The following is a 22,387-nucleotide window of genomic DNA, read 5'->3' as shown; positions in this document are numbered from 1 at the left end:
AAACAGAACTGGAGTATGCTTTGTCTAAAAAGGGAAACTTGACAGACAGCTGGGCATGGGTAGTATATCAAATTATCTAATATTCCTTCTGTCTTTGGATGTCACACAAAAGGTAAGCCCGGGGCCAGATGGCCCCATATAACTCTTGGGAAAGAGTTAGAGGAAAGCATGCCTATAGTACATCCTGAAAGAAGGTCCTATAATGGAGTGAATTTGAAATGAATAGATGACCCAGGTATAGAAACAAAATGGAGGCTGAGTTATCCTGCCAAATTGGGTTCAAAAATGCCCATTGATAGTGACAGACAGAAGCAGTGTCTCAGAGCAAGAAAAGAGGTAGGAATTAAATTATCTGGAAACCTGATCCAATGTCTCTCAGCAGATTTACACTGGTTGTGTTTGGCCTCTGGAAAGATCTTGGAAAGAAGGGAAGTCAGTGAACATCTTGGACAGAGATTAAAACTTGATTTAGCTTGGATGCTCATGCTTCTTGCAGTCCCATAAAAGCTACATATCCTGAAAAGGGCAATGCGGGTCTTTGGCCAGAATTGATGGAGCTGTGAAATGAGGCAGGTGTCTATGGCCTCCACAGCTGCCTATATGGCAGAACAAATGTTTAGAGTGGGTTGGAAAGAAAATTCATGTAAATCAGGTAATCTGTTTCCAATCATAAAACAAACAGCTGAACAGGTAACCACCAAAAAAAAAAAGACCCTTCGAAAATGGTGGAAAAATCAACTTGTGTCAGGGTTCAGTAGATCACTAAGCTGTGTACAGTCTTAGTGATTTGTGATCAGCCCAGTTGGACCAGGGACGCACCTGGAGTGGGAAAGTAACCTAGGAGGATTTGGAAGAGAGAAGTGGCTGGCAAAGTGCCTCATTAGAGGCTGTGGCTCTCAGTGAGTACTTGGGAAGACAAACACTTCCCGGCCTTCCACCATAATTCCTTTCTGGAAGGGTTTGAACACAGGAAGAAACATTACAAAATGACAGGTAATATGTTTCAGTTTCATGCACCCTGAGTTTGAAAGTCAGCTGGGTAATTAACTAGGCAATATTTTGGCCCATGTATCAACATTTCTGTAAAATGTGGATTGAAAACATTGTGTATCTCATAGGATAACACAGAAATTTCAATTAGGTAAGTAAAGCACAGTGACCAAATTGTAGTGACCTGTCAAGAAACACTACCTATTCTTGTTTCTACTGAAATCATTCTTCCACACATTTTCCCCTTATCATGACAAGTCAGTGGGGAGATGAACCACAGTGTGTTGTCTGAAGCTGCCAACAGAGCATACCTGAATCCTCCTATAATCGTGAAATAGGACTTGTCATAGGTTGGTCCCTGCTAGATGAGGATTACAGTAATAAACAGTGATAGGAAATGGTGAATGTACATGCTTATCATTTCTCAGGTACACACCCACATATGATCAGAAAGTATGTGGACCTGGGGCAATTATAGAAATATTTTCTAGTGGCTCTATATTCTAGGCTATGAGCTCCAAGTAAATCCTTTCCCTTTCAGATAGCCTAGTGCTAGAGGGTAAGTGGAGAAGAAGGCTGGAACTGAAATGGTTAATCAAGTTTTACACAGCTCCAGGTCTTCCATAGGTCCCCATATATCTTCAGAAGGTGTGAAACTGGGTTGGTGAATAGGAAGAGGGGCCATAGCAAATTTATGCCCTTGTACTTTTTTCACCCTTCCTTTGGCCTATTAGTTTTCTATAATAAACTTTGTGGTTTAAAGAAGCATCAGGTTTTAATGTCATAGCTCTATAAGGTCTGGGGTCTGGCATGGGTTTCATGGGGCCGAGATTAAAGTGTCTATAAGCACTGAGTTCTTTTCTGGAAGTTTTAAGTGATAATCTGATGTTTTGCTTTCTCTCTTCTTTAGGCTGCCTAAATTAGTTGGCCTATGCCTCCTTCTCTATTCCTAAAGCCTGTGATGACTGGTTGAGTTCTTCTCACATGAAATCTCTCTGACCTTCATTTCTTCCTGCCTCTTCTGCCCTTAAGGACTCTTCTGATTATTTTGTGATACCCAGATAATGCGAGGAAACCATGCTATTCTAAATCCATCTGTTAGTAACTTTAATCCCACATGCAGTTTTTACCTTTCTTTGAGTTTAGGATTTGGACATCTATAAGGGTCCATTTTTCTTTCTTTCACAGCTGGTAAGTGTGGAGCCCTGTGTAGGTGATGTGTAAACATATGCTTAGCTTTGGGACACTTTTAGGGATGATGCCTAAGGCAATATCAGGCACCAGAAGCAGTGACTGAGCATCTGTGTTTGTGTATTTGTGTGCTTGTGTGTTTGTGTGTGTGTGTTTGTATGTGTGTGTGTGTATGTGTGTGTGCGTGTTGTGTACAAGTATATAAGTGTACTTGCATGGCCCTGTACATCCATATGGGCAGATTCCCTCAGCACGGCTGGGAAAGCACATGTCCCAACACTCTGACATTTCCAAGTAAGCTAGCTGGAGGATTGTAAAAATAACGTCAACTTGACTTGAAGCCAATTCCCACACTCAGCTCTTTGAAGAAAGGCTCTAGGATGGAGTGTGGGAGGCGATAAAGTTTCTTACTGATGAGCGTGTGGGATGACCACATCATCCATCCCATGTGCAAAGAAGCAGTGCGGGGGTGGGGGGCTCCAGCGTTAATGAAAGTCAGTCTCTGTGGCATCATTCCTCAGCCGCCATGCCAAATGAAGATGTCGCACCTCAGTCCTGCTGCAGGGTTGGATTCTTAGTCTTAGTCTCCCCTCCCCCACGGCTTTCCAGCTGAAAATTCACTGGTTGTCACAGATAACAGGAAACCATTTGCAGAGCTTCCCAAAGTCATTTTTAAAGGAAAGATTAGAAAGGGGACATATGGAAGGGGACTGAGGTTTAAAAGGAAGGCTTTGCTATAGACAAGTATTTTCCTGGCACACCAAACAGGAATGCTCAGTAAGGATTGTTGCTTAAAGGTTTTGAGTGACAAAGATGCTGGATCTGACATGTCTAGGGAAATCACATAAGTTTTGACAATCCCGTTTCTGCTCTGATTTCATGATAGACTAAACACAAACTCTAGACTTAGGTAATCATGGGACTTTAGGCAAGTCATATAACTTCTCCAGATAATTGAATTTTGTGTAAAGTAAGAAAGCAGACCATCTCTAAGAGCCCTCCAATGTATAACATAGGCCTCTTTTTTCCACATGTAATTATTGGTTCTTTTCGTTCTTTCAAAGCCAAGCAGAAGCATCCAAGGTCCTCTGGAGATAACACTTTTTTTTCTCAGAAGTGACTTTAACAGCTAAGATTGTCCCAAATCCTCTTAATCCAAACCAGCTGGAGAGTGAGGGTACCACAGACTAGCTCTGTTGCATGGAGAGTACCCACCTCTGAGATGAGCTCTTTTTAATTTCTTCCAAGCAAGTAGCTTTTGGGCATGGTGCACAGCCCATCTGTTGGGTTTGGTGTTTGCCTTGACAGCGTGGGAGGAGCAGCAAGTAAGCACAGTCTTAGACATCAGATGTTTAAAATGTTGTGCTTTCTCCTCCATATGGGGGCCTGGGGTTTCTGTGATGGGCCCACATAAAAGAACTTTAAAACCCAAGAACATGAACTTTAGATGTCATAGTTAACTGCAGCTCTCCCAGAGATTTAATAATGGATTACAACAGATATAAACATACCATATCTTGGGCTCCATCTCTAGTAATATCCTTCTACCCTAGAGCCTGAAGAGGTAAGAGAAAGAAAGAGAGATAGAGACACAGAGAGATGCTGGTGTTGCATATGATGGACAAATGACTTGAGGACTGAGCACCTTTACCATCTTGGTAGTCTTAGATATCATCTTATCTCACTTTTTTTTTTTTTTTTTTGCTCTATGATGTCATCTGGGAAGGATTCATCTGAGATATTCAATCTACTAGAAACAGGGACTAATGCACATGGACTTCTTGTTACAGCTTGAATAAAGATGGTCTCCATAGATTCATTTATTTGAACACTTAGTCTCCAGCTCTTGGCACTGTTTTGGGAAGTTATGGAAATTTTAGACATGGGACCTAGCTTGCCAATATATGGCAATGTGGGGAGGTATAGGCTTTAAGAGTTTTTGGCTGACTCCACTTCCAAACCAACCTCCGTTCTTCCTGGTTTAGCAACATATAACAAGCCAAGTCACCACTTCACATGATCACAGATGAAACCCCAGCCACCATGCCTTCCCATTCCCAGTGGACTGTATCCCCATAAACCCAGAGCCAAAATAAATCCTTCCTCCCTTAGGTTGTTTCTGTCAGGTATCTGCCACAGCCATGAGTAAAGTAACTAAACTCCTCTTCTGTAATGACAGCTCAAAGCTATCTAGAAGAATGATCTGTGTTCTGGGATATTTCAGAGATCCAGGAGTGATATAATTGCTCTAGTTCTTGTCAGGCCTGAATCTAGACCCTTGCTCAGAGATGCTTTAGCCCCACTAAAGACTCTATAAAATCTGTACAGTAAACCTTCTCCAAAACTTTTCTGAAAAAATAGTAAGTTCTCACATGTTCTGTGTTTGTGTTCAAAGATGCTCATTTTAACAGTATTTCTAAAAATTTAAAAATTTAGAGTCTTCTAAATATCAAATAATAGCAGACCATTTAAATGAACTACAATGTAGATGTACAATGGAATACCAAATGGCCACTAAAATGTTATTGAGGATTATTTAATGATTCTGGAAAGCTCTTGTAATAGAATGTAAAGTTAAGAAAAAAAGGGCAGGAAAATGGTACTAGACTTACTGTGCTTCCAGGAAGCCTTTAGAAAATTATGCATAGAGAAGAGATGGAAAGGAAGAGCATGAAAAATTTAAAAGGAATTTATCCAAGAGATAGAAATATAGATGATCATCATTTGCTTTTATAAGATTTCCTAAATTTTCTATAATAAACATGCATTAATTTTATGATCATAAAATGGCTAGCACCACTAGCCAGATATTTGCTGACTAAATGACAAATGAGCCCTGGAGGTCATTCCAAACTGGTCTTGTCAGAGTGAGGCTACAGTTAGGCTTCTGTCCAGGCTTCTGACAGACTACTGCACATTTTTATGCTCAGCAGCCCAACCACATGCTGACATCCTGTATGGTCCAACCCAAGATGGCAAGGGGGCAGTAGAGCTGGGAGATATGGTTTGAATTTCAAGGGAGTGATTTGCAAAAGACATGCTCTCTCTGACAGTTACCCGCTGCCCGGTGCTCCCGCCTACCAGTTTCGGGGTCACATTGATGTTCACAGGGGTCCAGGAGCCGCCGGGCACAGAGGTCCATGGCCCAGGGCCCACTGGAGTTCTGCTGAGAGAAGAGTACCACTTGGGCAGGGTTTAGCCAGTCACTGGCATCCAGCTGGCTCCCCTCTAGCAAGATGAAGCGACTCCCTACGGGCAACAGAGAAGAAGCAAGTCCATGTGACGCATACACGACATGAGTACAAGTCCCCAGAGGAAGTCCCAGAGCAGGATGATTACTCCCAACAGTCCTAGCTTGTCACTAGTATGAGAGCAAGGATCAGCAGATGGAGGTTCAGTCTGACTACTGTGAGGCCAGGGACATTAGGTCTTCCAGCCATAGCATCCTCCACTGTTTTGCTTCATCCTGTATTGCTGGAGGGTTCCAAAGGGACACAGGGACAGAGTGGCTCTGTGATGGCCATGGCGTGGTTCCATCACACCCAGCCACGAGCACTGGCAGCAGTCCAAGGAACAGAGACCTGCTGACTGTCTTTACTTGCCATGAAATAGCAGGTCCTCTAACACTGTGAACAGCCCCCACCTGTTTCCAGCCTTTCAGCAACTGAGAGACCAGACATTAACAAGTCAATTAGGTGTTGTGGCTTAAAAGATGCAAGGACAACCCATATCCTTCTCTTACTATACTGGGGTGCCCCTCTGGGTGAAAGTAAATTCTTGCTCCCAGGTTCTAGTCTTAGAGCAAGTCACTGTGAGTCAGCATTTCTTACCTGAGTCAGGAAAGCCATAGCATGGCTAATCATTAAATGCCTCTACTGCTCTGCTTAGCCTTTCCCTTCTCAAAGACAATGAAGATTTGGGTGTCAGCCCACATGTAAGCTAAGTGTGCTCTGCATAAGAAAATGGGACTAATTTGAAAAAAAGAGAGTGGTTGTAGAGGAAAGGGGGTGAACTGCTCCATTTGTTTGTTATCTGCTTTCTTAGCTCCTCTGTGGGTACTCTAAAATTACCCTAAATCTTCCCTACTCGGGTTTCTCACTATTTCTCATGATACTAATAGGAAACAGTGACTCTTGGCTTACCTATACTTTGTTCCAACCACCCCACCTCCCAAATACCATCCTCTTGGCAAGGACATGGCATTCCTGGCAGCATAGGCTCACCATCAGCAATGAGGTGCTCTGGGACATGCAGGGTGATTTTGACGACAAGAGGGCAGCTGACGTGAGAGGAGCACACGAGGCCAATCACACAGCTGGTGACGCTAATTAGGGTCAAGGTGGTCTTATTCACGGGACTTCGGGGAGAACCCACTGAAAGTAAGACAAAAGCAAGACATAGTGGTTAGAAAAAAAAAAGTCATGGAAAGCTCAACTCACCCTTCGATTGGCAAACAGGGAAGGTGGATCGGTTCATAAACCTAACCCACAGGAGACAGAAAATATCTCTGCCTCATGACCTTGGTGACCTACATCCTTACAGACGTCATGTCATCTGGTGGAAGTAGGAGGGAATTTGGCAAGTAGTGGCCCTCAGGGTCAATAATAGTGAGTCAAGTGCAAGTACTCTGCACTTGGCTGGGACAGATTTACAAGAGAGTTTAGGAAAGGGTTTGGGAAGGTTTGAATCAGTTGTCCCCCACAGACTTATGTGTTCTCTAAATGCTTGATGATCAGCTCCCTTTGTAAGAGTGGTAGGGTCTCTCTCTAATCCAGGCTGACGTGGAACTCACTATGTAGCCTCAGGGTGGCCTTGAATTCAAGGTGATCCTCCTACCTCTGCCTCGCAAGAGCTGGAATTAAAAGCATGTGCTACCATGCTCAGCTACCCTTGCTGCTTTCTGCAAGCTGTTGCAGGAAGATGTGACATCCAGCCTCTGTTCTACCATCCTTTCTCCTGCTATGCTGAAACTTTACCTTGACACTGTAAGCCAATCTAAAGCCTTCCTCCCATCAGCTGCTTTTGGTCAGTCAGGTGTTTTGTTCCAGCAATGAGAAGCTAACTACAAAAGACATAATTCATTACTACTCAGTGCTTAGGTAAACTCTACACTGCACTTACACCAATATTCACAGAGGACAATCTAACAGAAGGCTGTACCCCTATGGTGCAAGTCAGGGCTACCAGGAGGTGTTCCCTGGGCTGAAAGAGACTGTGTTTGCTCTAGAGATGAGAGTCTTAATAGAAGAGTTATACTTTGAAGGACTGAACTGAGATTAGTGAAAGTTGGCTCTGTATAAGTGAATCATGTTGTCATAACAGAATAATCCCAGAGTCCTGCTGCCACTAGAGGGAATGATCATCACTAGGGTACAAAAAAAATCTCAGGTAAGTGAGGACAAGGGGAGGGAAGGAAGGGTTTGTTTTGAGGGTTGAGTGTTTTGCTACATCCATTTAAGGACAAAGGGGCAGCAAGTACAGGAGTCTTTCACATGGAGACAGAACACACATAGGAGGGTGAGAAAGAAAGACAACAAAATGTGTAAGTCTTGAAGTTTTCTTACTTCTGTGTTAATATTTGTTATTAATAATAATAAACATTTCATTATAGCAGATGCTATGATGAGTGCTTTCTGTACATTATTTTCTTTTAAAGTATTTGCTTCCTTTCAATGCATCTCTGGTGATTTCCTGCTTTACAAAGGAGAAAAATAAGTCCCAAAGAGATAGCACCCATCATGATAGCTAATACTTGTGAAATGGCTGTTATGTGTCAGGCATCAGTGTTTTACATGGTCCACATCATTGATTGATGACTGTGTATTATGAAGCTGGTCTCATTGAGGAGTAGGGGCTGGGGGAACTGCAGGTCATATCTTGAGCCAAATAACCTCAAAGGTATGGAGGCTTTGGAACTTATACTTTCAGGAACACGGAGTTTTGGCCCATGACCACACCCACCCACTAAGGAACAGGTTCTCTTGGGAGAATGTATTGGCAAGAACTAGGAGGGAGTGATTTGGTTTCAGGTAGCCACTGCCCTTCCTATTTTGGGGTCTTCTATTCATGCTTACATCCTTCCAGCATGAAATCCATTTCTCCACACTTCATCCCAGCCTAGTTTCAGCACAGGTATTAGAATAATACACATACCAAAGTAGGCCTGTCACCTTCTCTTAAACCATGCTACCCACTCTGTTCCCATTACTCAAGTAATTTATGTCATATCTCAACTCAAAACCAACCAACCAACCAACAACACCCAGCTTTCCCACTTATTCACAAGCCACGCCCTCCTACCACCAAAGTCATTATTTGCTTTTTGTTTTTTATTCTGTGATCAAAATTTCACCTCCGTTTTTTCCCTCTCTACCTACTGTATCATCTCATGCCAGAATGCTGGCAGTAGCCATCACAGACACATCTACTGGCTCTCACCTTGCTGCCTCACGGCCAGCACAGCTGGCCAGTAACCAAGTGAAAGAGCAGGTCCAGGCCATCGCAGTCACCTTCTCGATCTGCTGATCATCCACCTTCATTTCCTAAACAGCTTGCAAACATATACTCTGAACTTCATTGTAAGGAAGGCTTTTGGTGCTTCCTCACGAGAACGTCATTTACGTCTCAGTGACTTTGCACGTATTATCTCCTCCTCTGTAGAAGGCCATTTTGTCACCTTGTCATCTTGGTATACACCTACTCTGCGAGTCTCAACTCAAACAGCATCTCCTGTAAACACTTTCCTGAAGCCCTCAAGAACAGATTCCCGCTCACCCTGGTTCTTCCGGCTCTTGGTGTCCCCTGCAGTCATAGCTCTTATCGCAGTGTCATCACCGTTTACAGGCACGTGCCTGCTGCTCTCATGTGAGTGCAATGACTTGCAACAGACAGCCTTTTGTCTCGCTTCCATCTACATCACCACCCCAAAAATCAGCATCTCTACCTGGCCTTGATTTCTTTCAGTGGCTTTTCTTCCACAGAAGCAAGCACAAAGTCAGTAGCATGCCAGGTACAAAGTTGATTGGCTAGCCTAGTCTCTGCTCTCATCTTACCGGTCCCTATGTGCATGTGTTTACATACTGGCTAGAGCTACCATATTAAACGAAAGCCATGTTGCTTGGTGCCCTCAAGGCTTTTTTATTTATTTAAGATATTTTATTTTTATTTGTTTGACAGAGAAATAAGGAGAGAGAGAGAAAGAGAGAGAATGGGTGCACCAAGGCCTCCAGCCACTGCAGATGAACTCCAGACATTTGCATCCCCTTGTGCATCTGGATAACGTGGGTCCTGGAGAATCAAACCTGGGTCCTTTGGCTTTGCAGGAAAGTGCTTCAACTGCTAAGCCATCCCTCCAGCCCTCCTCAAGGCTTTTTCAATGTACTACTTTTCTATGTGGAAATAATTTTGTTCTAGACTTATTCTCTTCAAGAAATCCTTCACATAGTCTATAATCTACAATCCAGCTTATAAGTCTTCCTTTTTGCCTCCTTTGCTGCCAGGTAGAATAAAGTGTTCTCTCTTTTAAGCACTCATTTTACTTTATTTTTATTAGCAAGCAAAGCCTTATCATTATGCGATGTTCTTACATGACTACTATCTATCAAAAAGTCTGTCCCAGAGGAGGCAGGTTATTAAATAATCTTGCTGCTCTGATTGATACATCTAGTCCAACAAAACAAACACATTTGTCTATTATAGGCAAAACCCTTTTGTAGGCACTTTGAAAAAAAAATTAGGCATACTCTACCCTTATGACCCTTGTAGTTTAGTTACCAGAAATGAATAGTTGATGCACTAGCAGGGCTTGGAAATTTTATATATATATCATATATATTCATATATCATATATATTATATATCATATCATAATATATCATATATATTCATATATCATATGTATTATGTATCATTATATTATATCATATATATTCATATATATATATATATATATATATATATATATATATATATATATATATGAGTTTTATGCTCTGACCAAGCTCATTCAAAATAACTAGCATGGATATTCTTTAGTAAAGCAGGACACATACTGCTCTGATGTGACCTAGGTTAAGTATATGCTCTGTAAAATAGTTTAAGCGTACAAGGGAGAAGAGGATACCTTCACCTACATTCTCAACTTGGGGAAACTGAGGTAATGGAAGCTAGGGTACTCAGAGTCCCAATGCCTTTCCAGAAAAATGGTAAAAAGAAGTTGAGTGGGAATTGAAAACTCAAAAGCCACCCATATTAGTCTTTGGGGAGGATGAATTGTATATGAAGAGAATGTGGGTGAATAGGACACAGCCAAAGTGTGTATGCTTTGAATGGTCTCGATTAAGGACTACTTGGAATATGCCAGTGCATCATGTCCATGCAAGATGGACTTGCGGCGATGTCACTCATGTACCCCCACCAACAACGGGGGGCTCTGCAGAAATCTGGGGCTGCACTCACAAGACCAATCAGAGCAGCAGCAGGGATTTTCTAGTGCTTTGGTAATAGCCCCAAACAAGCTGTGCTTCTTGTTATGATGCAATTCTGACAGAAACCTAATGCACATATTGGTGTCACCTCATTTAATGTGTGTGGGCATAGCTGAGGCTCAGAGAAGTCATGTTCTTTTATAATAGCACACAAGTGGACAGTGAAGTGCTTTGGAATTTGAACACAGAACTCCATTAGCAGTGTCAGTAACACCAGCAAAAATGTAGGCAGTGGCAACGACAGAGTGGCAGAATCCACACGCGAAGTCTCAGTACATGGAAGGAAAGCCGTGTCAGTGCTAAGAATGACGTAGCTTCCTAAGTTTGGCCAAGAGTTAAATCCTAAGATTTACTGAATGAAGGTTTAAAGGTAAGAAAATTACCTATTTTCTTTTTCTAAACCACTGATCATTCCTCATCTAGTCTGTCTGCAATCCCTGCTTAGCTCAATCCCAGGGCCAATATGGCTAAGTAAGTAATGGGCACAGATACTAGTCATTTTTTTTCACAGGTAGCAAACTTTATCATCTTTACTTTCTTTGTCTAAATAGCAAAATATGACTGCTGAGTCTTCCAGAAGAAATCGAGAGTCTTCTGACCAAGAAACAGCCTTTCAAACAACATGGAAACTTGTTTGAGAGTGCCATTATCTGGGAGAGATGGCTCTCCGACACTTGGCACTCTAGGCTGGCTCTTCTTTCTTCCTTGGGTGGAGACACCAGTGGTGGTACATTCTTTCTGCCGAGGCTGGCACAGGCCCCGGAGCCCTCTACATTCCCCTCCCTCCCCACCTACCCTAGTACTTAACCCTTTCCACCCCTCCCTCCTTCCTACCCCGACTGCGCCTCCGGCTCCTGGAGGGGTCCGTGTAAAAGGTCAGCTGAGGGTCAGTTTCTGCCTCTGTGCCCGAGTCTCCTTCAGGGTTCAAGAAAGCAGAACCAGCTGAAATGATAAAAATGAAAAGCAGAGCAAAAAGCAGATTTTCACTTTTCATGTTATAGAATCCCTGGGTATATCTAATTGAAAAGTCAATAAAAAATGAGAACACTTGACTGACAACCTGGGAGACATAGTGGGGGTGAAAGAGGCTTCCTGGGGTCCAGATTGGCTGGAGAAGCAGACATTGATGACCGTGCTTGCTAGTGCTCTCTCCCCACCTAGCTATGCTTCCAGGACTAGGGACATTGCTGACACTCAAGGTCAGAGACAACTTCTAGGGAAGGGATGAAGGGTGGAGAAAGAAGAAAGGGAAAAAGGTCCCATTCTCATTGAGACTAAGAGACTGGAAATATGTCATGGGAGAAAAGAATATTGCACTTTTCCATTATTTACTGCTCAGAATATGCACATATATGTGCGAAAAGAATAAAGGAAATACATAAAATATGTATGGGGACAACTCTGAAACCTCTAAATCAGAACAGAACTCTATTAACACTTGATGTATATGTTTCTGTCTTTTTTGATAAACAAGTAAAGGTATCTGTTGCTGTGTACAGTATGTGTAGTGTGGTATGATGCATGTGTGTTTGCATATTTGTACCCCGTGTTTGTGTGTGTGTGTGTGTCCTGTTGCTCATTTTTGTACATTTCCTGGAGATCAGAGTGCCTTACTAGTTCTGGAGCTTGCCATTTTCACTAGCCCTGGCAATTTTCCTGCCCAACGATTCTCTAGTCTCAGGACTGGAGATTCAGGTATGCATGACCACACCTAGCTCTGTATCATGTAGGTGCTGGAGAATTGATCTTGGTCAGTCTCAGTCCCCCTCATGCCCTCATGCTGGCACAAACCCTCTAACCCCCCTGCCCATGACATCTCTCCAGACCTGTATGAGTTTTCACTCCCACAGCAAAATGGGAGGTTGTTGTACCTTCTCTTTTATAACTTCTTACCCATTGAATAGATGGTGGGAAACTTACTATATTAACAAATATAGATTTAAGTTATCATTTTAAATAACTGCATGGTCAGTCACCAGTAATTACACAGACATGTCAGATAGTTAACTGATTCCTTGTTGATGGACATTTATTTTATTTTATTTTATTGTTTTATTGTTTTTTTGACTTTCTTTTTTGAGGTAGGGTCTCACTCGAGCCCAGGCTGACCTGGAATTCACTATGTAGTCTCAGGGTGGCCTCGAACTCATGGCGATCCTCCTACCTCTGCCTCCCAAGTGTTGGGATTAAAGGCGTGCGCCACCTCGCCTGGCGATTGATGGACATTTAAATCATTCAGGATTATTTTCATTTGTTTAGACAATGTTGTAAGGAAGTGCCTTTTACACACATCTTTACACACTTGTCTAATTATTTCCTGAGTGTAATATACATTTTGTAACTTAATTAAAAGGTTTATACTTTGGGGCTAGAGAGATGGCTCAGCAGTGAAAGGTGATTTCTTGCAAAGCCTGATGGCCTGGATTCACATCCTCAGTACTCACATAACACCAGATGCCTGAAGTAGCACGTGTATCTGGAGTTTGCAACAGCAAGAGGCTCTGGCATGTTCACATGCCCGTACTTTATTTCTCTCTCTTCTTATAAATAAATAAATATTAAAAGTTAGAAAAAAATTAAGAAGAGGTTTGCCCTTTTCAAGTTTTGGGTTAGTAGCATTTAACCAGCTTCCAAAAGTCTGTATCAGGGCCTACCCCTTCTAGCAATGCTTTCTATTATGTATGAAGGATATTCATAGTCACAGCCTTCACTATGCCTACACTGAGGAATCCTCCTGCAGTCGCTAGCACCAGGCATGGGTACCTCTTGCTTTGTTGTTGATCCGCTTTCTCTGGCTGCTGGAGGTGTGGGAAAGCAGAGTGGCCTGCTGGTGGTTGGAGTCCACAGGACTGGTAGCTATGATATTATCTTTGTACTTGTTCATCAAAGACAGCTTGGCATTGTCACTTCCTGTATAAGAAAAAGTCAAGAAAATAATCTTTAAGATAAAAAGGTCAAAGGAGAAAAAAATAAAAAGAATGAGAGAAAGGAAATATATATGGAGTAGAAGGAGTTTCATCTCATTGGCATAAGGAACCTATAAAGGGAGATGTTGATGGAAACTAAAATACTCCTTTTAGATTTCTGGGGGCTAGAAAGTTATAGAAGAAGGGAAGTAAGAGGATTACAATTGAAAATCCAATTGAACTAATTCTGTATTGATAAATCACTGCTTGCCACCCCTTGGCTAACACAGACCACAGATTTCTTTGTTTTGGTCAACACAGGGTTTTAGAAGAAATCGAATTTGTGTGCATTCAGGCAGAACATGGCCTCTCTTTCATCACAATCTCAACCAATCCCTATTGTCTGCACATATCTGTGATCTGTCTGCCCCCTTACAGACATTTGATTATGTTCCCCGAGGACCATTTGTCCATTTGGTGGTCTTAGCACTGTACCAAGTGCTGTGGGGAAAATGAGAGCCGTTGAAGACCCTCCCTTCCTTCCCAGCTTCTCATACTTTAAATCTTATAAGAAAATGGTTATTCATGTAGAACCTCTTCTACATGAATTCAAGCAGAATTTCTATTTCCCTTCATGTAATTTCTGTCTTTTAGTCTCACCAAAAGTCTATGCATCTTAAGCAGTATGCCGCTTCAAATATATCTACCTCACAAAGAATCAGGCACAGCCTTGAAAGATCACTGTCAAGAATTCACCTTTCAGGATGGCCTTATTCATAGCACCATAGAGGTGGGATACTGTAAAATAATTGGACTTCTCTCTCTGCAAATTTCTGATCCTGATCCTGTCCTGCTGGATTATGTCCAAGTCTCTTCCACTCATTGTCTTGATAGATACACATAGCATCTAAGATCAGATGCTTTGATTCCATTCCTTCATTTTCTTTGAAAAAAAAAAAAACAACACATCTTTGTAGAGATCAGCGAGACATGGACAAGGTAATGCAGTTCGAACACCTGAGGCCTACCTAACCATCTTCTGAGAAAAGAACAGTTAGCTCTGTCCATTTCAGTGGAAAATTAAATTGACTGTGCAAACATATACAAAAACATCAACACAGCCCAGAATACTGAAAGGCTGTAACACTCCTCTATTACATGTAAAGTCATCTCCTACTCCTAATGGCATGGTGAATGTGGAAGGAGATCCAGTTCATACTGCTGTTCCAATTTTCTAGATTAGCAAACATTTTAAATCCGACCATTTTAGCGAACATGTTATTTTTGTCCACCTGGTTCATATCACCATGAAAGTTAATGAACACTCCTTATCCTCCCCCAGCCTCCTGGAGACAAAGCATAAACAGTGCCTGTCCTTCTCCCAACCCTGCCCCACCTGGCGTGAGGTCCATTCCAGCCTTCTCGTTGCAGCCCTGCAGGGAATCCAGCGTGCGCGTGACCTGGCTGGCAAAGTCCTCTCCTCCGTTCATGCACTCCCTCTGCAGGTGGTGGCGCAGGTCTGTGATGTCATACTCATAGCCATCCAGGATAGGCGTCTCTCGGATGCTCAGGGTACCACTGGAGTTATGGCCCTGCACACGGGCATTGCGCAGACTCTCTCGCCCATGGCCGCCGATCAGCACAGAAGGGATGTAGTGAATCTCGTTGGCTGCCTCCGCACTGGCACTCTTCTGGGGCTGGGGGACCCGGCGACGTTTACACCAGCGCCGGCGAGTATACAGGATCATGACCAGACACAAGATGGACAGCAGCAGAGCAATCATGCCACCCTAAGACAGGATAACAGGTGAGTGTGGGGAGAAGGGTCTTCCTACAGAGTCACTGCTCCTATTGCTATCCCCATGCATATCCCATTCATTAGTTCATGCAATCAGCTGTGCTGAGCACTCACAGCAAACACCATACAAGAGCAAGGAGATAGAGCCGGGCGTGGTGGCGCATGCCTTTAATCCCAGCACTTGGGAGGCAGAGGTAGGAGGATCGCCGAGAGTTCGAGGCCACCCTGAGACTACATAGTGAATTCCAGGTCAGCCTGAGCCAGAGTGAGACCCTACCTCGAAAAAAAAAAAAAAAAAAAAGAGCAAGGAGATAATCTGCTGACACTGGCGTTTAACATGAAAGAAATATTGAGCTATTGGCTGGTGCATTGTTTCAGGGAATCAAGTTGCTTCTGGGTTAACAAATAATTTGAAGAAAGAGAAGTTTTTGAGACAGAGGTGGGAGTAAGAAGGACACAGAAATATTTCAGCAGCAGAAGTGGAGAAGGTGGTTTGTTTCTTGAGGAAAACTTGCTATATGGAAAGCTGGTTTTGGCTCATTTTTTCTAACAGCCATCGCTGTGGCAAGGCATGGAGTTTCTCCCGTCTCCCATCTAACCATCAGTCGTATCCATCTTGGGTGCATATTAACCCTGATCAACAAGTCCTATCAGCTCTAAAACTCACCTTCCTCATCTTCATGATGAAGAAGATACCACTTTTAACTGCCTGAGATGGTAGCTAAGAATCAGTTTAGGAAGCCAAGGGAAGTGCCCAGCATAATGCATCACGTACCATCAAGGCTGTTCTCCAAGTACCCTTAACTGTCTCACTGTGAGTAACTTGCCCAGCAAGTAAAACTGTCAACAAACCCAAAGAGAAATTTACATCCATCAGGGATTTACCACCAAGTGTGGGAAAAAGCCTTGCTATTTTCACATGACTTTCCTCATATTGCACCACAGTTAGTTTCTGTTCTTGTTACCTCTTGAGAAGAGGGACTGATACCATGCCCTGGAGCCAAGCTGAGGGAGGAATTTCCTTTCCGTGCTCAAAGGCCCCCACCTTTCTATCCAATCCTTATAAGTGAAAACACCACTCAGGTGTCTGTTGCAAGAGCGTGCAGAGCTCAGCAAGACTGAGCACCTGTCCCTGGCCTGCCATGGGCAAGGTTTGCAGAGTTGGAGAGTGGGCCCTCCACGCACTCTCCTGAACAGTGCAATGCAGGTACAAATCTTCCTGTCCACGGTGTGTGGTCACTCCTTGATTTTGGTCAATATCCTTGAAACCTTTCTTATGTTGGGGTGTGCCATGTGGTTCTATGCTTGACCCTACTCTATTTTATAGGCTAAAGATGGAAAACCCTTATCAATGTCTGGGGGCCCACCCACATGAGTATGTGCCAAGAATATCCCTACAAATACCCAGTGTGGCTTTTTCAATCTTATAATTCTGATCTAGATTTGTAAATTTCCTCTCCTAGTAATTCTTTCTGTACACCCCCCTTCTTCAACCACATATGTTTTTAAATTTTTGTTTATTTTTATCCATTTATTTATTTTTTATTTATTTTTTATAAATTTTTATTTATTTATTTATTTGAGAGCGACGGACACAGAGAGAAAGACAGATAGAGGAAGAGAGAGAGAATGGGCGCGCCAGGGCTTCCAGCCTCTGCAAACGAACTCCAGACGCGTGCGCCCCCTTGTGCATCTGGCTAACGTGGGACCTGGGGAACCGAGCCTCGAACCGGGGTCCTTAGGCTTCACAGGCAAGCGCTTAACCGCTAAGCCATCTCTCCAGCCCTCCATTTATTTTTGATAGTGACAGACAGAGAAAGAGGCAGAGACAGAGAGAGAGAGAGAGAGAGAGAGAGAGAGAGAGAGAGAGAGAGAGAGAGAGAGAGAGAATGGGCATACCAAGGCCTCCAGCCACTGCAAATGAACTCCAGACACATGTGCCCCCTTGTGCATCTAGATAACATGGGTCCTGGGGAATTGAGCCTTGAACTGGGGTCCTTAGGCTTCACAGGCAAGCGCTTAACCGCTAAGCCATCTCTCCAGCCCCCTTCTACCATATAGTTGAGAGAAAGACCCCCACACCCAACACACACACTATCACTTCCTAGCCGACTCCAAAAAGAGAGAAACAAGAAGCCATGGAGTCTCCTGCCAAGTGACAGGCCATATTAAAGGGCTTGTTTGGGATGTATAACTTTCCGGTTTTCAACTTTTTTTTCTTTTATGTATACCATGTTTTCTCCTGGTGCAACCATTTGTGTAAACAAACAGACAGAATAAACATGTTCACATCACACGGTGTATAAGTGCAAAGACAAATGTCCTGATGTCCACTGCCACCCATGCTTAGGAATCTCAGACACACAGAGAGCAGAGTTCTGCCTGGAACCTCACAGACCCTGTACCTAGACTGTGCTAAACCACGTCCTGCACCAGTCTATTTGCGGTGAGAGCTTGGGCCTGCTCCAAGGGCTTTCAGCAGAATGTTCATCTAAGAATCAGACCATCTATCCTTTCCCTCACCCAAAATTGAAACGGCAACAATAGGTAATTAAGCTACACAGAAGGAATAACTTCCCAACTGAGAAAAGTTGTCAGACATTGAATTAGGCCACTGAAAGCCAGAGGTAATTTTATTCCCTAAAGAGCTGTAAGAGCAGCATAAACATCCATCTCCAAGGAATGGTTTAAACTCTATCTTTCTAGCACACATAGAAGTTTAAGAAGCCCTTCACTCTTCCTCTCTAGTTTTTCATGAAGATGGTCACAACAGGGTTACGGCAAGATCCAGTCCATAGTTCCATTGCCCATATTACACAGTAATGAAATAAGAACAGCTGTCTGATGAGTATTTCCTATGTACAAGGCATTTGTTCCAAATATTCTACATTTTTAATACAAAGGGGTAGAGTTAATTGTTTGCCTGTCATCATTTGCAAAAAAAAAAAAAAAAATCTGAGGCATAGAGGTTAAACAATGTATCCAAGGTCATATACCACATAGCTAGAAGGACTGGAATAGGACCATAGTGATTAGCTGTGAACCTGTATTCTTAATCCTTACTTCATAAATCACAGGAACAGAGTAGGAGAGACTGGACGACCACACTTCACAGACTGAATAAAATAACTACTGAGTGTACATCTATCTGGCCACACGTCAAAGAGCTACTGCCACAAAGAACAGTTGACCAAGCACACAAAACACAAGTAACTTTGTATTTACCAAAGATAAAAGTCTGCCAGCCATGAAGGTACATGCCTTTAAACCCAGTACTTGAGAGGCAAAGGTAGGAGGATCACCATGAGTTTAAGGCCAAAGAACCTCCAAAAAGTCAATTCTTAGCCAGACATGGTGGCACATGTGTTTAATCCCAGCACTTGGGAGACAGAGGTAGGAGGATTGCCCTGAGTTCAAGGCCACCCTGTCTGAGACTACAGAGTGAATTCTAGGTCAGCTTGGGCTAGAGTGAGACCCTACCTTGAAAAACAAAACAAAACAAACAAAAGAATAAAAATCCAAGATTAGCTGACAGCAAAAAGTTAAAAAATCATGAGATTCCACCTTGCTCCAGTAAGGATAGCAAAGATTAAAAAAATCAAATGAAAACAAATGTTGGTGAGGATGTGGAGAAATAGGAACACTCATTCATGGATGGTGGGAATGTAAGCTGGTACAACCACTATGGAAATAAATATGGAGACTCCGGAAAAGGGTGAACATAGAGTTACCAACAGACACTGTTATTCCCTTACTGTGCATTTACCCTAGAAGCTCCACATCTTAGCTCAGAGATATTTGCTTAACCATGTTTATAACTGGTCAATTCATAATAGCTAAAAACTGAAATTAACCCAGGTGCCCATCATTTGATAAATGGATAACCAAGATGCAGTACATCTACATGATGAAATTCTACTCAGTGGTAAGAAAAAATGACACAATGACATTGGTAGAGAAATGGTCAAACTTGGGACAGAACATTCTAAGCCAACTCACCCAATCACAGAAAGACAATCATGGCACAGTCTCACTTATCTGCAGTTCCTAACCAGGATAAGTCTGAGTTGCTGACATAACCTAAATAGTATCTCCAGGCTTGGACAATAGGGAGTGCAGGGCTTGGGGGAAGGGGAATAGGAAAAGGGGGAAACAAAACTGAGCCCAAATTGCCCTGGTATCACAGAATCTTATACCCTGGAAGTCAGACTAAAAGGTGGAACCCTCAAGAGGACCTTAGGAAGAGCACCTGAATCAAAGGTCCCTGAAGAGGGTGAGCCAAAACCCAACCTTAAATTCCTCCTGTTTCTTTTCTGTCTTTTTATTTTTCTTTCCCTTTGGCACTGGCCTGTAACTCCCTGTACCAGGATGTGGTTTACATCCACAAAGAGCTCTTGATGAGAGAGACCTACTCTGTCAGAGCACTTGATTACCCACCAGAGGTCAATGGTAAGACCCTACTGCTGAAGACACCGTATGCTGTTGGCATGTACAATGAAGAGACCTAGTTGTAACCCAGAAGAGAGTCATTCCCCAGATAATTAGCTCATCTAGTGCTAGAAGGTGCTACATGAGCTACTGGGAGAAAGAGGCCAACATCTGTCCAAACAGCTTGATAGCTAAGCAACTCAGAAGCAAACAACATGATGTGATGCTCACACAAGTGCAATAGTGGCACACATGGTGGATAACCATCTGCTCTTGCATTGACTAACAGTTCCACTCACAGTGGAAAGGAAACCACATCTGGAACTGGGAAACAAGCCAGAATCATATTCAGATTATAATTCTGCTTTCTGTTGTCAAGTTCCCACTAACCTTGGGCTATAAGAGGGTCTACACCCTTTAAATTTATTTAGTTCCTTTACTCTTGCCTTAGTGGAATGTTTCCTCTGTTGAGAGGCAGTGACTTATGACATCAGACACCTGGCAATTGGTTATATGCTAATAAGCTCCAATCAGAAGGTGAAACTAAACATAGTCATAGGGAAGAGGATTCTCAGGTCTCCGGTTGTCCTGTGATTTCTCTACTTCCATAAAATAAATTGTTATCACAACATTTGGTATGATTTACTCATTAATTGTGGGTTATTATATAAACAATAATATTCAGACTATAATGCAATACAATATTAATATGCAATGCTTTCAATAAGATTTTATAATAAAAATAATTTATAAGATTACTCTATATAAATTCCTCTGTAGTGCTCAACTGCTATATTCACTGAACAGATATCAAGCAAAAGTAAGATAGCTTTCATTATGTTAGAATGAGGCACAGGTCTAGAAACTTTGATAACTGTTCTACAATGTGGACTTGGAAGATCACTGTCACACTAAATTATTATTAAATCCCAATTATAAGCCATAATTCATTGATATTCATAATTTTTAACCCTTCTACTTTGATAGATAATTTTACACATACAGTAACACATGTTTCTAAGAGATTTTTTTTTTGTGTGTTTTTGTAAGGTAGGGTCTCACTCTAGCCTGGAACTCACTCTGTAGTCCCAGATGACCTCACACTCATGGTGGTCTTCCTACTTCATTCTCCTCAGTGCTACTATGCTCAGCAAAGATATTTCTTTTAATCTAATGAAATAAAGAGTTTAATAAGTGGTTCAAACCTTAGATCAAGGACTATAGCTGGGAACTTAATAATAGCCAATCAAAAAGAGACAGGAGAGGTGATAGTGCTTACATTGTCTTACATGGCACAAGAAATTTCACTGGCAAAAACAAACTTTGTCCAGCCTTCTAAGTCCATATAGAGTTCTGTCTATAGGCCCTGCAATAATATGCCACCCAACCTGGGCAGGGTCATAGCACAGGCTTTAGGGAGCATGCAGGAGTTATCCCTATGCCTTGCTTTGTTTCTGGCTCACTCTGGCTTGGAATGGTTCTGGGTTAGTTTCAGATTTTATGACATTGAAACCCCAAAACAAAATCTTAAGTTGGATCAGGACTCAGGAGAAGAGTAACTACTTGCAAACTTTGAACATTAAAAATAAATAACAACTGCCTTCATGGTATGAAATTGTTTTGTTCTTTATTCACTCATTCATATCATTGCATGAGATTTTTGATTATTTTATTGATTTTTCCCAACACTGTTAATGTGTTGTAAGTAGAATCCCACTTGAAGTATATCAGGATTTCGTATCTATTAACAAGTTTCTTGCAAAAACAAATAGCGCCATTAAGAAATACTTTTTAAAAAAATCAATAAATCATTTCTACTGGTTTTAATAGAGATCAAGCAAATGGAATCAACCTTTATTTTATTACAAAATTGACATTTACAGTGCTAACCTGAGAGAGTGGCACATGAGGGTGCTCAGATAGTTTATATATTTTAGAATGTATTTATTTAAAAGAGAGACAGAAAATGCAGGGAGAATGGGCATACCTCCCTTTTATGCTTATCCTAATCCCTGGGTCCAACCACAAGATTGCCTTCATATTCACCTTGTCTCCTGGTTAAGCCTCCTCCTTCCTAAGCTGAATCCTAGTCACTCTTCCAAGTCCATTTAGCCAAACAGCCTCAGCTGACTCCCCCCTAGTCTCAACGCACTGCCCATAAACCCTTCCACATTAACCACAAGTACTTCTGCCTTTGATTTGCTCCTCCATCTCTTCTGCTACCTTTATAGTCTTGAATGAGAGTAGGGGCCATGTTTCATTTATCTCTTACAGCACCAAGATTGATCACAGTGGCTGCCACAGAAGAGAAAGTCAGTAGCTGTGGAACTAAGGGGAAAGGAAAAGGAGGCTCTATCACCTTTGAATACATTTATTTCAGCACTGACTTCTATGTGTTTGCAAGCTAGGCTGGCAGAGGTTCATTGCTTATACAACTCATCCATTCAGGTGCTTACTAAGCTATTCAACAAGTGTTCCTTGATATCTCCTTTGGGGAGATGTTTACCTAGTGGGCATTGTCTTCACTGTGAGGGAGGTACTGCAGTGGGGTCCTGAGATAATGGAGCTTACATTCTAGTTAGAGAACAT

General features: G+C 42.3%; 1 protein-coding gene across 3 annotated transcripts in view; it reads right to left on the bottom strand.

The window, feature by feature from the left end:
- The window catches only part of Astn1 (astrotactin 1), a 339,793-nt gene that overhangs the window by 170,312 nt on the left and 147,094 nt on the right, over window positions 1-22,387 (bottom strand). For 2 of the 3 annotated variants that reach the window (XM_045159035.1, XM_004658763.2), the window contains exons 3-7: window positions 14,969-15,362; window positions 13,430-13,576; window positions 11,501-11,608; window positions 6,405-6,554; window positions 5,239-5,430 (exon numbers count right to left, since the gene is read on the bottom strand). In XM_045159035.1, the coding sequence (XP_045014970.1) occupies window positions 5,239-5,430; window positions 6,405-6,554; window positions 11,501-11,608; window positions 13,430-13,576; window positions 14,969-15,362 (991 nt within the window). The remainder of the gene's footprint in view (window positions 1-5,238; window positions 5,431-6,404; window positions 6,555-11,500; window positions 11,609-13,429; window positions 13,577-14,968; window positions 15,363-22,387) is intronic. The other variant, XM_004658764.2, reaches the window with a different exon arrangement.

The sequence above is a fragment of the Jaculus jaculus genome, chromosome 1 (assembly GCF_020740685.1).
Source record: "Jaculus jaculus isolate mJacJac1 chromosome 1, mJacJac1.mat.Y.cur, whole genome shotgun sequence".
In the NCBI taxonomy this organism is placed as follows: Eukaryota; Metazoa; Chordata; class Mammalia; order Rodentia; family Dipodidae; genus Jaculus; species Jaculus jaculus.
This window is presented reverse-complemented; position numbering and strand designations above follow the sequence as displayed.